Here is a 16,906-nt window from a genome sequence, read left to right on the forward strand (position 1 = left end):
TCTTGCGCACCCTCCCCCTCCCACTCTCTCTTGTCCTCCCTCCCTCTCCCACTCCTCTCTCTCATTCTCCTGCCCCAGTCTCTCCTGCCTTCCCCCTGCTCCTTTCTCCTGCCCTCTCCTCTCCCCCCTGCCCCACTCTCTCTTGCCCTCCCTCCCCTCCCCTGCTCCTCTCTCCTGCCCTCCCCCTCCCCCCACTCTCTTGCCCTCCCTCCCCCTCCCTCTTGCCCTCCTCCCCTGCTTCCTCCTTCTTGCCCTCCCCCACCCCCGCCCCACTCTCTCTTGCCCTCCCCCTGCCCCTCCCGCCTCTCTCTTGCCCTCCCCTCCCCCCTCCTCCTGCATTTCATTTTACAGTACTTATTGGGCGGCCGCCGCCGCTCCTCTGCCCAGGCAGCGAACACGGAAGTCCCGCCACTCAGTTCCTTCCCACCCCAGCATCTGCGTCTGGCGTTGGGCGTCTGGCCTCGGTGGCCGGTTCCGCCACCGCCTGGCCATGAGCCTCCTCTGCAGCCGGGCCCAGCGCCTCTGCAGCCTGGCCCGCCGCCGGGCCAAGTGCTGCCTTTGCGGCCGGGCCTGCCAGGCCCATTGCCGCCGCTTACTAGCCTCTGCGGCCGGCCTCTTTGAGGCAAGCTACCTTACTCCCACCCTCTTGCCCAGGCTGCCGGGCCGAGTCCCGCTGCCTCACCTCCGCGGCCGGGCCAGGCCTGCAGCCACCATCGCCACCCACCGCCTGGCCAACCGCTGGTCAAATTCTCCTGGGTGCGCTGCGCCAGCCAATCGGTCGCCATATATATAGATGATGATGACAACCTACAGGGTTTTTCTTTGCTTGCACATTTTGCAGCTGAAAAATTCTTCTAAAGAAGTTCAAAACAGCTGCTACTTTTAAGCAACCCGTTTGCTTATTCTCAAAACTTACATTTCACTTGTTTTCATATTTGAACCAAGCATTTAACAGCAACTCAGTACAACAACAATGTTAATAAAATAGCAGCTGCAACTTCTTGGGCTTTGATGACTGCTTTATTTTGTATTATGTGAAGAATTACATAAGTTGATCTTTCCCTATTTGACTTTCTTTCGTTGTTTACTTAAAGTCACATAATGTAAATTAGTTACTATGTTTACACATGTTAACCACACTTTTGTATAACCAGTTTAGTCACAAAGGAGAGGAGAGCTGTGAACACTGTAAGATATTCCCCTCAGGGGATGAAGCTCCTCTGGGAAGAGCAGAAGGTTTCAAGTTCCCTCCCTGGCTTCTCCAAGATAGGACAAGATTTTGATAGGACAGGATTTTTTATTGAACCAACAAACTACCAAAGCATACAGTACGTTGGGCTGAGAGAGATTCCTGCCTGCAACCTTGGAGAAGCCGCTGCCAGTCTGTGAAGACAATACTGAGCTAGATAGACCAATGGTCTGTCTCAGTAGATGGCAGTTTCCTATGTTCCTATATAAAGTTGTAAAGCAAGTTACATGTTTCCACTCTTCAAGGGCATGAGTAGGACTAGAGATGTGAAGATGCAGGTTGATGGATAGTACCACTACTCCTGTGTATACCAGACTGTGTATAGTACCGCTATTACAACAAATATTTATCTACTGCTTTTCAACAAAAGTTCTCAAAGCGGTTTACAGAAATAAGATGGATCCCTGTCCCCAAAAGGGCTCACAAGCTAAAATGAAACCCAAAGTAGACACCAGCAACAGCCACTGGAGGGATGCTATTCTGGGAATGGTTACTTTCCTTCTGCTAATTTACTGCCTCACTGTTAAATGCCCCCCACCCCCCTGCCAAACATAAAAGACTCTACTTTGCAAGGTGCTTCTTTGCTCAGTACCAAGGAATAGTTGTTTCATTACTCCATGCTAAAAAGGTTGGGGGTTGGTCCCAAGACTCAATTCCTCATTTAAAAGTTCTTGACTAGTACAATTGGGAAAGAGCCCTGCCTGAGACCTTGGAGAGCTGCTGCTGGTTGGAGAAAACATTCCTGAACTATGTGGCTTGTATTTTGGAGGGAGAGGGAGAACTTTGACTATGGAGGATTTTCTTTCTGAATGCTATGTCTACACAGACTTGTAGCCAGCCTCAAAAATTTGGGGGTAGGATTTCAGGTCAGGGGAGGCAGGTTATAAAATGTTCAGTGAAAACAGTCAGTGAGGCTGGGGAAGAAAGAGAATGTTTTGGTGTGGCAGGTCCACATCATGCCACCAGCTGGCTACGAGCCTGTGTCTACACAATGTAGACCAACCAGACATCCACAGATCTGCTTGCCCGTAGCTAGTGCCCCCAACCCTTTTGTGGACAGGACACCTAGCACCACACAGATCTCCTCCCCAGAGTTCTCATTTCCAATGTCGGTTTTGAGAAGGTACGGAAAAATATCAGGGATCCCTTTGAGTAGTACCACAGGGTTCCAACTGTTTCTTGCGCTCTTAATATCCCAGTGCAAATGAGAGAAAATCTGGCTCTCTCCTAGGCCCTCTGCTATGTGCCAGAAGGGATTTGGGGGAGGAGAGGGGGGTTGGTGGTGAGCACAAATAATGGTTGGCTAGTAAATTAATCTTAATTTGTGGACCCCTGAGACCGACTTGCTCATGGTTACACACTAATAATCTTTTTCAAAGATGTACAACATATGGCATCATTTTAGGCTCCAGGCTGCGCTGTTCATTTTTGTATTTGTCCAGATTTGACTCGTGTCGCTTTTCTGTAGGAGACAGTGAGACAGATGTGCAGCCCCATTATGTGCAAGAGTAGACATCTTTTAAACGTTGGACCTACAAATGAAATAATCATACTGGGTGCTAAATCTCTCAAGTTTGTAATGGTCCTGCCTCAAAATCTTCACTTTGTTATTGTTGTTCTCTTATGCTTTTAAGCACACTGTATTAGGAATGCACACCTATGAAAATTCTTCTGAGTAACCTATTTTTATATAACAGGGTCAGCTTTGCTATGCAGCTCTTTGAGAAGTGCTAACTTTAGCACAAAAGGAAATGCTGAACCTAACAAGCAACCACTTAAGAAACCAAAATTGCCAGTAGGTCGTTTTGATGAGTCAGAAGAAAACAGTGCAGAGAAGGAACCACTAGAAAGTAAGTTGTTTCTCTGTATATATGTATAAAATATAATTATGAAATTTGAAGACTAACACAAAGACAGATCCATTCCTGGGAGATGCCATTACTCCCATGAGTCAAATAGCCTCGGCACTTTACCTAATGTACGAAGACTGCTAGTGGATACATTTGGACCTTATTACAGTTGTTTGCAGTGGTTATTATTATCCACATTATTCAGGATCAGCAAACATTTTTAAATATACAGCATCCTTTCCTTTATATATGAAATGTATCCTTTGTATATTAAATATATAGCGTCCTTTCCTTTTCTATATCTAAAAGGTTTAAGCTTTAGGACAAGTCATTGTGCACTTGTATAGTGTGGGTATTACATTCAGTAGGCTCCTGATTGACATCCTTTGTTGGAATTTCAATGTTTTAAGAGTGATAGTTAAAAACATAATTTCTCCTGTTGAAATATGTTGATTTTTAAAAATAATTTGGATGTTTTCCTCTATTACACCGCTTATTTGCCCCCTACTCTGCTCTACGCTGTCATGTCCTTTCACATCTGTCCATCTATTGAAGCAAACTAAGTTCCTCCTTATCTCATAAAACCTTTACATTCTTTGAACTTAAAAGGTTGCTTGAGATTTTGTGTCACTTTGGTCATAATAAAGGTATTCCTAGAATGGTGGCTTCAGCACCCTGAAGCTTCACTCCATTGATCTTTCAGTTTCTAAATATGGTTTAGTTATTAGATGTTATGAACATATGAACATCTTGTATCTTGGGAAGGTAACCATTTACAGCATACATAAGCATTACCTGGGCTGCTTTGTTTCCAAACAAGACTTAAAAAAACTACTGAAGGTACCTTGAACTAAATTACGTAAACTGTTTTGTCCCCACCCCCACTATAGTTTGAATGTCATGGAGGCATGGAGGTAACACTGTGTGATGGATGGTTGAGCAGAACTGCCTACGTATTAGTATTTTGCTATATCTTCTTCTTAGAATTTCCGGATGACGTCAATCCTGTTACAAAAGAGAGAGGTGGACCCAAAGGCCCTGAACCAACTCGTTATGGAGATTGGGAACGGAAAGGACGCTGTATAGACTTTTAAGTGGTTCCATATTGTTAACATGTCTGCTTATACTTGCATACAAATATCAATGAAGAAATATCACCCAGATGATGCAAACTTCCCTTCTGCATTTATGTGCCAGAGAACATTAAGTTTCTAGTATTTATTTAATGAATTGGATACATTCCCTGAATAAATAATACTTTTAAGTCCTGGTAGGAGTGTGTTTGTGGCTTCTTTAATTTGATGGTGATGTGAATCTAATGACTGGTAGAATCTGATTAAGACTTCAGTCCTTAATAGACATTTGAGAATAAGTCCTGTTGAGCTCAGTGGGATTTAACTTACAAGGAAGGTTTCTGATTTCATGTGACTAAAATTTTTTCATCAGCACACAGTTACTTGAAGGAAAATTGATGCTCGTTGCAGATGGATGAGTGGGAACCTATTCAGTTGTTTGTACTCTCATGCGTCCAGGTTTCTGTTCAGAGTGTTGTTAAGCATGTAACTTTTTTCAATTCTGTGCAAAATACAGTGTAGACATGTGATGGATGAAATGGCAACTTTAGTGCACATCTGACAGTAAAGCATATTGAAGTTGCCACAGTATTTAGGCCAATTTTTGGTTGTTTGACATACAGAGTGTTCAGTGGGAATGTAATGTGCAATTGTAGTCCCTTAGGAATAATAGGAGGGCTGTTATCTGCTACCTACCGTATTTCTGACACGTTTCTTTTTAGAATTTAAATGTTTAACCACTAGCTTGTTGTTATTCTCCTATCCCTAATGTATTTCATCAGCGTTCCTCAGTGCTGAATAAATTGCTTATTCTCTCCTTTGGAAGTGTTGATCTGGATTATGCTGTTATTGAAAATAGCAGAATACCAGGGGAACAACTGAGCAGTGATTTATGTTCAGATGAAGAAAAAATATCAAATCACACATCTTTTTGAAGATTTGTATTCCATAGGACGTGGGGATGGGGGGTGGGGGTATTAATTCATGGAGGATGGAAACATTTATATAAACAACTTCACCAAAATTGTGTGGGAGTGTTAGTTCCTATTTTTGGCAAGTTCTATTCTCCCACTGGCTCCCCCCCGCCCCGCAATTTCCCCTTTTCCCTTTAGCCTTGTAACCTGTCTGATTTGAAGTTGAGTGAAAAATCTCTGAACAGCAATGTTCTGGGAGGTCATCTCCACCACCAATCCATTTTTTGTTGTTTTTCGTTTTAGATTTTTCCATTACTACCTGTAAATGTACCAAGTGTCACCTTCATATCTTCATAACTTTATTGGAATTTAGATATATGCTCATTTATCATCATGTATCCATAACAAGCAGCAATTGATTTGATATGATTCACATTTTTGTGTTGAAAATTCTGCATATTTTTCATCGGCGATTAAACTGAAACAAACTAATGGCCATCATTTCCTTATCGCTTTAGGAAACAAGTTAATTGGGCACAAAGCAGAAGAAAGAGAATCTTGTTTCTGCTATGGTCACAAAGTACAGAGTGAAATGTAATAATACTAAGCAAGCTATCTTGTACTTCAGTAATCTTCTGCAGTTCCTAAAACACTTAAGTGAATGTGCCATTTGAGCAAGAAATGAATTTTTGACCATTAAGTACTGCCTTCTGAAGACCATATTATGCTGCAAATAGAATTCCTTACTGTCTTAATGCCAAACTCTAGCAAATAATGTGTGACACAACATACTGAATTTAGTACATTTTAGTCTTTATTTGCAATGTTAATACATTTTTATGATTATAAAAAGTTTCAACACTTACAGATTTCAGAGTAGGTTAATGAGGCTTAACAGTAGTTATTAAACAGTAGTTAAACCTATATCCATTGTTGCTTGGTGTTGACTAGAGCTTGGCCTGAGAAATCTGAAATTTATTACTTTTCTAATAATAAAACTTGTTCATGCAAGTGCTATCAGTCTAGCAATCCAAACAACTTATATTTTCTTCCAAAGTACAATATTTCAGATATTATTGACATATGAAGTTTCAGTTTGGTTTCTACTACTATTCATTTGACTCACACTATAAAAGCTACCTTCTGTATTGTCAGTAACCAACTTGGTTGCTTGCAGGAACATTAGATAAATTAAAAAATTAGGAGAACATGATAGCTAAACCTCTAGAGTTGAGAAATGTTCTAGTGCCACTGCTAATCTGGCTCTTGATTGTGTACAAACAGTGCTTTTTACTGAGTGAGTCTGTTTGATTCATTGTGTTGGCTATTTAGTTTTTCTTAGTCTTTTTTCTTTAGGCTATGATTTGATTTTTGTGAAGTTGATCTTTCTCAAAAATGACATGTTTAATAACTTCTGCAAAAATAATCCTTTTTATGTAAGTAAGCCCAGACACAATGGGTGAATTCAGACAGCCAACTTCTTCTTTCCTTCTATTAATGGTGATGGTGGTGGTGATGATGATGATTTGTTTATGTATTTAAATATGTGGTAAAAGTTAGGGGCTTTACCAAGTGATATAGTTCCCCAATTTCCCATGGGGTTCTGTATCTGTGACCTATAGGCTGGTGTTACTGAATGTAGATTTTTGTAGAAGATACTGTCCTAAGTAACAGTTTCATAATTAGAGTTGTATTTTAACTGCTTGTATTCCCTGCCTTTTTGCCATGCTTTTCAGACTGATTCAATATCAAATTATGTTTCTTTGAAATATTCAGATACTTGAAATTTTTTTGAGGTGTATTTTTTAAAACCATTTGATTGCGTTTTTGTTTACCAAGATATCATACTGTGATGTCTCTAATTGTATTGTGTGATGAGGGCAGTGGGTGTAATTTTGTACCTAAAATTAATCTGTCTCTTAATTTGCACACTGAATCTTCTTGAAGGGTTTTCTGCCTCCACTTTCTTTTCCATTGTGGGAGTGGTACATATGTGTGCACAATGAAAATGCCAAAAAGAGAGAGCAAATTTCACTTGGGTAAAGGAAAACTTTCCCACATAGTATGCTGGTCATCTGTATTCACCCAATGTTAATTAATATATGAAGCTGCATACTGTGTTAGAGAATTGTCTACACTGACTGACAGCAGCTCTCCATGTTTCAAGCAAGGGGCTTTCGTAACCTCTCCTGGAGATGCCTGGGATTGAACCTGGGACTTCCTGCATGCAAAGCCTTTGCTCTGCCACTGAGCCTCTCTAAAACCTGTTGACATGGCAAGATTTCATTAGTTCTTCGCATCATAAACACACTGGAAAAAACCAGCTCTTTAAAAAAAAATTCTTGATGCTGTCAGAGAACTTCTTTATGACATCATTCTGAATTTATCTTTGTGACATCATCATCCTGAATAAAACTGTCTTGATGTTGACTCCTAGTCTGGGTCATGTCTGCTAGCTGGAGCCTATGGGAGTTCAGGAGGGACTCATTGATGGCAGATGTTTAGTGCCATGACTCATATCCAAGAGGACAACTGGATAAGGTAGGAGGATTCCATATGGTTAGACATTGTGAATCAGTGGGTGATTTGAAGTACAGTGATATTTCTGTACAGGAAAATGGAGGACCTTATGGGTTTCCAAAGAAGCTGGTGAATCATGGGCAAGCATTTTAAAATTCTTGAAGAAAATGGCATGCTAAATAGGCTGAAGGAAACTTACAGTACCCCAACTGTTCTAACCAAGAATTAAAAATGACATTACTAGAGGGGAAAAGGCGCCACTGAGAGAGATGACATCCCAGTTTCAGGACCAGCTGGCACAGCAGAAAATAGGAGCGAACAACAAGGGAAAGGTCTACTTGCACATCCCCCATCATCTTATCCACGGGCAGGCTATAATCATCAGCCCAGAAACAGACTATCATTGTTCACACTTCATTGGGAGCATTCAGATTTTCTTGAAGGAATGGAGGATTATGCCAAGAAGTAGACCAATTTACACAATATATGCTTTCAGGGATGTATGGTTGCTGATGGATTATGATTGAGCTGAAGTGGTCACATTAAGGGCAAAATAACCTGCACATATATATGGCTTTTGCATTCACTTTTTCCAGTGCTGAGCTATTTCCCCTTCCTTCTTCCAAGGCATTAACTTGTTCCAATTCAGTGTCCACTTTTTGCAGGAAGTGGGGCTTATGTGCATAAATACCTTCTACTTTTCTCCTCTCTGAAAATGTGGGTGTCCATTCTTCTACTGAAGCAACCTTAACAGATAACAATTGCCTCTGGTGCCATCTGGCTTTTGTCCAGTGTTTTGGATGCATTCACATGTTGAAGCACAGGAAGAAAACAGAATTCTTGTTCTGTAGCTACTGGGAGGGAAAAAATGCACAAATTATTTGTGCAAAATGAACAGAACTTGCTATTAATAAAACAAGGGGAAGTAATTTGCAGAACAACTCTGACTATAGATGACACACACACACACACACACACACACACACACACACACACACACACACACACCCAAATGCCAGTTACATACTGGTGTGAATAATTTTTTTCAAATTTAGTAAAATAATTGAATTCTACAGATAACCCATTAAGTACTTTAGGTAAGTAAGGAACCTATTTACATCATCAAATGTAGGTCCCAGTTCTTGTTAAAGGTTATATGGTGTGAGAGGACATAGGTGTCCTGCATTCATGTCATACTGTGTTGATTACATACACACTTGAGCCTTGTGTGAATTGGGTACAACTGTGTATAAACACCAGGAAAAGCCTTCTGAATCTCCTGTAATGGTCTAATAATACTGTTAGATTATATCTGACATCTTTTAAGACCCTATTCTGGATGTCTCTGCCTTCAGAGGTTAGATGGGTGGTGACAAGATAGGGCTTTCTCTGTAGGGTGGCACTTTAGTTGTAGAATAGCCTCGTCAGGGCACTCATGTTACCTAGTAGTATAAAAAGATAAATTAAGTTTAAAATGCTTTTATTCTCCTGAGTATTTAATTGATGATTTATTTATTTTTAAAGCAACCACACACATGCTTACTGTTTTACCACTGTTCTGCTTTGTTAGGGATCTTCGTTTTAGAAATTGAATTTCAGTGTATTTTGTCTTTTTTCATAATTGTATTCACTGTTAGATTCCTTGAGAGTTTATTTTGAAAGGTAAATGCTCTCAATAAATATTTTATATTTCTCGTGCTTCAAAGAATATACTAATGCAGTTTGACAAGATCTATGAGATAACTGAGATAAGTACAAGTACTAGAAGAGAATCCACATTAGTGGGTTTTTTCACAGCAAAAAAAGAAAATTAAAAATTAAACCTCTCTTTTTTGTGTGACAGAGTAATTTTATTTATGCTTTCAGGTTCCAGCAAATGTTTAGCTCAAGCATTGTATACAAAGGATCAGGATATGGTTCTTCCATTCCTATTACTTTGCCTTATTAATGTGGCTCCCCCCCACCCACAGGCCCAGTTCAGACATTATATGGAGCCAGGATTTAATCCTGATTTTGCACAACATAATTAGCCTCGGGATGCAAACATTTCCCAGCTTCAGGTCCTACATTTATTGGAAGCTTTGGCTAAAATAAGCGAGGGTAATCTGACTCAGACATCGCAACAGAGCCTGACCCATTCTAAGCCAGGATCAGAAGTAGAATCTTTCCCTCCCCCATGCACAAGCAAGACAAGAGAGCACACATACGCAAGGCTAGGAGACATCACATGAGACCAGAGTTCAGTCCTTGCTCTTTTGAGTTTTGAACAAGGCTGATATCATAACCCATATGTTAATTATAATGTTTATTCATTATAAAAATTCATGTCACAATTCAGTTTCTAAGTCTCCATAGCACATTTTATATTTTTGCTATGGGTGTTCAAAGTCTTGTTACCTGTGAATCTAAGCATTTCATGTTGATCTATATGTATTGATCTTAGGGTATATAGCTAATGGAGAACTGAGCTCTTGCTACACCATTTTGGTGGTAGCTGAAGAGAGCAAGAGTCCCCTCCATCTTGTATTCCTGAATGTATGTCAGTGGGAAAGAATTTGCTTAATATGCTTTGGTTCTCATACTAAGCAGACCTTGTAACTTGCAACATAATATGTATTCTCTATGCCTTGCTTTGTTCTGGCCTACTGGTCAGGAGAGGTGATGATGCTGGTATCTGAACTCCCTCCTAGAGGCTGCATAAGCACTCCTTTAACAATGCTAGTATTGTAAGCCTGTTGGCCTAATATGGAGTTGTACTGCTGGACTACCTGGCTGGCTTGTTGTGAATGATGATGTATTCAGATGTATCAATTGTTGTCTAAAAGCTTTGGACGGACACCATCTTGGGCCCGTCTTGTCTTTGGGAGCTATCCCCTAGACGGCCACTTTGTTAACTCTGCAGAATTCAATAAAGCTTCTTTGAACTATAAAGTTTTCTCCTCCTTGGTACGTACAAAATTGGCTATCGTCTACCAAGTACTGTAGATAGTAACCCGTAGGTTAACATTCTCCTTCCTTAACTGTAGATATGGGTTGTGGAAATTAAATTTATTGGCAAGATTGCTGTTTCAGTGTAATCATTATGGTAACTCAAATCTCATTTGAAAGGTTTTTATCATTTAAGTAATTAATAACTAAAAAGCCTGATACACTTCAGGTGATGAGCAATTCTTCATTTTGCTTAAAACACAGTTTTGGTTAGGCTGTATATCACAGTTACCTTGCTTAACAGAATATAAAGTGAGAGGGAGGCTTAGTCTTTGCCCTTTAGAAAAGGATGATAGAATAGGTACTAGATGTACATTGTATGAATGTAGATTGCTTGCATTTTGCAGAGCTGGGAAGTGTGAGGTTCTGTGACTTCAGCTCTCTAGTTGTGGGGGCAAAGTTCTATTATGTTCTCTCAGAGTAAATGAAACTGGGAAACATACAGTAAAAGCACAAAAAGGAAATCCTTTGAGGCCTCTATTTGTGAATGATAAAAGAGTTTTCTAGGAAGACAACAACTGGGCTATTTAAACAGGTTCCTCCCTTCGCAGCCTCCATTAATAGCCCTCTGCTGTGTAGCAGAGGGAGTGGGAGAGAGAATGAGGCCCTCTCCATTAGTTTGCTTGCTGACCCCACTGCCATCTAACTTCTCCCCTCTTGGATTCCATCAATGACCAGCCACTCTGAATGGGATTAAGGGAGAAACAGACTTTGGCTGACTTCCACACTAAATTAATCCTCCTATTGTTCCCCTTGTCCTTCTCTTTGCTTATTGGTTTGAAACTACCATTTAAACCTTTTGGGATATGATATACTTCCCACAGTATATTAGCTGTTTCTCTCCCACTCCCCATATTTTGGTGCCAGTGGCTGACAAGGCTAAGTTATTCCTGAGTAGTTTTAGTGAAATTAAGTAGTCCTTTAGACTTGGCTCCTGTGTAATACTAATTGGTAAGTCCGGATGTCTGCCAGTATTTGGAATCCCCAGGGTGGTGATTGGCACAAAAGGTTTAAATCCACATATTATATAATTTAACTTTTATTAATTGTCAGATCTGCCTTTCACTCACTGTTTAAGAACTACCCTTCACTCACATTTGCTGTTCTCCCTCGGAGATGAATTTGTACAGTGGAGCCAAAACCGAACTATCAAAGCATGTTAGTGATGGATGGTGATCTGGTTCGAGGTACAGTACTGTGGTAATGAAGTTGACCTTGGGAATCTGAGCTTGTGTTTGTTCTTGTGTGATTATATTTGAAGACGCAGTGACTGTTTTCACATATACATGAAAACTACATTGATCTACTTAGCCTTTCTACAAATTGTCAAAAGCTTTTCTAAAAATATGTCCAAATCCAGAGCAGCAATGTGGCAATGCTTTTCTGATGACAGAAAAACTCAGTGCAGCAAACCCAGACAGTATAGTATAGTGGTTAGAGTGCTGGACTAAGGACCTGTGTTCACATCCTCACTCAGCCAAGAAGCTTGCTCTTCAGGCAGGGGCTGCGGTGTCACTACACAGGAAGTATGGGAGCACACTCAGCAGATCTGTAGTGACACTGCTGTAGGGTTTAATCTGGAAAGTGCCTAGGTGATCTTGCATCAGTCGCTGTCCTAATCTATTCCACAGGGTTATTGTGATAATAAAATGGGGGAGAGAAGACCATGTTTGCTACCCTCAGCACCTTGGGGAAGGGTAGAATAAAAATGTGATACATGGATAACAAAATGAAAATTTCCCACTCTTCTTTAATGCCATGAAGTAGATGTTTGGGGAGAATTGTGCCAGCTCTGTAGAACTCGGTTGCTTGAGGCAGAGACAGCCTCAGGTTTCAGATACACAATTTGAGCCCTCATCAACTTGAACATTCTACCCTCTTGACCCCTCCCTTGGACAGAACCTGCTGCAAATACAGTGCCTTACAGTGCCATCTGGTGATTTGTAATATTGCTTTATGCTCAAATATACTGGCTGAGATTTACAAAAATCTACCCCAAAGTACATCTAAGACACTAACCATAGACATGAACATTATAAAATATGCATCATGCCCAGGCTTGGCAGCTATGAGCGCTCCTGTTTTGTATTGTGTGTGACTAAAAACCTAGGTAGGAGGTGGGGAAAGTGATTCTGTACCAATTTCATGCTGTGTAGGAGGGCTTTTCCTCCACCTCATTAAATGGCTAAGTACAGCTTCTAGGTAGGATGGAGCCATCCTACCCAGTGCCAACATGGCAGATGATCACTTTCCCCCGCCTCCTACCTACACTTTAACTCCCATGTGATTGCAAAAACGGGGAGTGTGCACAGCCCCAGAATCTGGATAGGAAGCTGGTCCTACTGAATTACTGATTGTGTGAACTAGCCTATTGTATTCTATATGATACTAGTGCAATCCTGAAAAGGCGGGTAAGTGTGGCGGGGGGAGAGTCTCTGAGCTTTAGCTAGTCTAGAATGATGCACAACAATGTTTATGAGAGCAAGTTTCTCTGTGAGGGTGACACCTATTCTATAGCAGCAGCTTCACCAGTTGCCAGTTTGCTTCTGGGCCAAATGTGCTTCTGGGTCAAAGTGCTGGTGTTAAACTTTAAAGGCCTTTATGGCCTGGACCCAGGGTACCTGGAGGATTGCCTATGCCCATATGAACATGCCTGAGGCTGGAGATCTTCTCAAGCACTGCCTTTGTCTTCAGTCTGTACGGTGGCATCTAGAAACAGGGCTTTTTTGGTTGTGGCACCATGACTATGGAACACTCTCCTTGGGGAGATTGTCAGGCTGTGCCCCTGGCTGTTTTAAGAAGAAAGTTGAAGATCCTACTTTTTAGAGAAGCCTTTGGCCAGTAGCTGATCTGTTTCAATATTCATTGCCTGGCTTTTAATTTTAATGTTTTGACCACTGCCATTTTTAGAAACTGTGACTGATGTACTATTGCGTTAAATTAGCTTTTATTTTTATGTATGGAAAACTCTCTGTAAGCCACCTTGTGAAGTATGGCACTAGAAAGATGGAGTATACATGAATTAAAACAATCATTAGTAAGCACCACTGAAATTAATTAGACAAGATTAGTCATTACTAACTTGTGTTCCATTTATTTCAATGGGACCTAGTCATGACTAACTTAGTCTGAATGCTGCCCCTCTTAATATTGGAAATACAGTCTCCATATTTAGTTGATTTTAGCTTAGCAAACACAATGCTGCTCAAACTGACTTAATGGGGCCAATTTTCCAAGGTCTTCATAAGTAAAAAGTATCCAAAGATTATTCAGAGTAGATGTTTATAGAGTACTGTTTATATAAGGCAAAATTCCAAACTTCTTTGAATTGGAAAGTGTTTACTCCATAGCTTTTGGAACTTCGGGCTGCAAGCTATTCCAGGAGGTTTTTTCCTAATATCTCCCCACCCTGGCCCCCAATATTTTTCAGATCATTAAGCCATTAAAATCTCCAGGATTGCTTTGAGTAGTGACTTGTAGATTGATGCTGATTCTTGGAGACTCCAGGCCATTCCTAAAATGTTGACAAGCCTAATGAAAGTACATAAGAGTACAGGCCCTAAGCAGTATCTGTCTACAAAAGCAACACCACCATCCCTGCAGTCCAAGTTCAAATAAATTGAAACAGCGTGATTCCCCCCTGGGAAAAAAATGTGCTAGTAGCAGAAATGGAGGCGTGACTGTACAATAGTGTAAAATAGTGTTACACCGTGGTGCAGAGTAAGTGTTCTGACCAATCCAAACAATATATTTTAAATCACTTACTTATGGCAAATTGAAGGTCATTTACCGATTATTATTTCCAGAGCCAGTTTTAGGTTCATGGGGAGCCTCAGCCAAGTGCTTTGGTGGTGGGTCTTTCAGGTTCTAGTGAGGGCTTACTATAAGGGCAGGGCCAGCAGTGACCAGTGGTGTTTACTTCTGGGTAAACAAGGATAGGATTGCACTCTTAAATTTTGTTGTAGTTGGGACTGAGGACTAAGGGGTTAAACAAAAGGCTGTTGCTGTAGCTGCTAGTGCAACTATCCCTTGGGCCGCCATCTGTTTGCATAGTGACTCCTAGAAGCTTTCTGCCTTCAAGCCTCTCCAAACTGTTTTATGGACTTTGACTGAACAGCAGTGTAGTAATATTATTAATAATACTTCCTTGCACCAACTCATTCACTCACTGTTGTGTTTGTATGTGCCCCAATTCTTATCCTTTCACCACTGCCCTAACCCTCCTCCAGACTCAGAGCCTATGCTTCATATCAGCCACCTGTTCAATTCCGCATCTTGGAAACAGTTCAATGTGGTATGTCTCATCTTAGTCAAAGATATAGAAGGTGTTTCATATGTATGCGTCTATAGAACATTCATCTTCCATATGCACCTGCTTGCGTGCTTAATTTATTTCTGTAAATTGAGTGTATCCTCTTGGATACACTCCATAGAATCACAGAAGGTACTTCCTTCCGTTACTCGGGTGCATTATCTCAACGTTGTGCCTCACATGTTACGCAGCACAATATGGATGGTGCCAATTCACAGTAGGCTCCTAGCAAAGCGCCGACAGTCTTGCAATTATCCAAGAGTGCAGATTCTTCAAGTAGTGCACCCAGACTCTAGAAATGCTACTTAGGTTGGAAACACATCACCTGACCATCAGCAATGTGTTTCCAGTTTAAGTAGCACTTCTGAAATGTGAGTGTGCTATTTGAAGTACATTCTTCTCACTCTTGCACAAAAGCACAAGATCAGCACTCCAATATGAGCCCACAGCATTGTGTGTGCATTGGCACCACCCACACTATGTTGCGCAACATGTGGGTCATATTTTCCCCCTCCTCCTACCCTCATTCCCCAAAACCTATACTTCAAATTAGCTTTTTTATTTAGTTATATGTGTCTTGGATACAATTTTCTAACTATTCTGGAATACTATATATAAAATGTTTCTTATCTATACATTACCACTTCCTTTTCAAAATACAGGACCAATATATGCTGAAAGGAACCAGAATCTGCTTCTGCCTGTTCTTCAAAACAAGGAATGCTGTTTTTGTTAGAGGTTGTTGATTTTTACCCACAATAGGTAAAACAGCAGAGCACTAAGGAATGAGCACACACTCCAGTTACAGAGTAGGTAGCAGAGGATGGTTTGGATATTGCAGCTATTTAGAGAAAACACATGGAGATCCTTGTGTGACTAAACATTTATTGGTTAAATACACTTAGATAGGAAAGACCTATATCTAATCTAAAGGACTACATAGTGGATAGGTAAAGAGAGAGAGAGAGATGTTTCCATCTGCTCTCTAGGAGGAAAGGAAGGATTATGACTCAGCCCAGGAAGTGCTGCGGAGTCAGTTCAGGGGTCATAGAGTAGGGACAGATAGGGAGACCCTGACTCACTGTCTCTACTCCCAATGCCCCTAGTGGTCATTAGGACAGTTGGTGCAAAAGGTCAATGCACTGGAAGTTCATCTCCAACAGTTTTGGATTGTTACCATATCATTAATGCATTGCCACACACAGCTTCTCTCATTGAAAGAGCTACAGACATTGTTGCTCTGGAGTTGGGTGTACTTTTAGAAAAGGTTTTGCTGCTCTAAAATAGAGCCAGTAGGAAAAAATGTTGTAATAGACTTGGCTTGGCCACTTCCCCCTTCCCACTGAAGGTCCCCTGCATCGCATCCCATGCTGTTCTGGAGGGACCCCTAACCTTCAGGAACCGATGGACTGCCAAAGCGGACTTGAATGCTTCCATAGTGAAAAGGTGTATTAGAAAATTTTAAATAATGCATTAATAGAAGGTCAGTGTGGTGTGATACATTTTCTTGAACTTTTTGGTACTGGAACCAATTTATTGGCTGCTAAAATAACTACTCTATCTGTGGTTCATTGTGTAGTTAAACACTGCAGTTTTATCTTTGCTAGAAATGGAAATATTTTAAGTTATTGTTATTGACTGTTCTATAATATTGTTTGCTATCTGTGTTGAGAAGTTTATACCTGAAAGGTGGAATATACATTTTTTAAAAATTAAATACCAATTTCTGTAATACCTTTTATGAATATAGATGTTTTTAAGTGTAACATTTCCATGGCAACACATTATTGTAAATAAAAGTAATTTGCATCTTAAAACTGAACAAAATGGTAAACGTTAAAGATACCATTTTAAGATCCAGTTGCGCCAGGGCCTGGGAGATGGGAAGAGAGCTCTGTTGGGCAGGGCCCTGAGTGTTTGCCTCTGCACCACCCCTTCCAAGTAACTGCCATTTAAGATCCAGCTGCGCCAGGGGCACGAGCCGAAAGGCAAGAGCACAA

General features: G+C 40.7%; 1 protein-coding gene across 3 annotated transcripts in view; it reads left to right on the top strand.

The window, feature by feature from the left end:
• The window catches only part of SMAP1 (small ArfGAP 1), a 169,703-nt gene that overhangs the window by 3,186 nt on the left and 149,611 nt on the right, over positions 1-16,906 (top strand). For all 3 annotated transcript variants that reach the window (XM_053286762.1, XM_053286761.1, XM_053286763.1), the window contains exon 2: positions 2,947-3,099. In XM_053286762.1, coding sequence (XP_053142737.1) covers positions 2,947-3,099 — 153 coding nt within the window. The remainder of the gene's footprint in view (positions 1-2,946; positions 3,100-16,906) is intronic.

Source organism: Hemicordylus capensis, chromosome 1, assembly GCF_027244095.1.
Source record: "Hemicordylus capensis ecotype Gifberg chromosome 1, rHemCap1.1.pri, whole genome shotgun sequence".
Taxonomy (NCBI): domain Eukaryota; kingdom Metazoa; phylum Chordata; class Lepidosauria; order Squamata; family Cordylidae; genus Hemicordylus; species Hemicordylus capensis.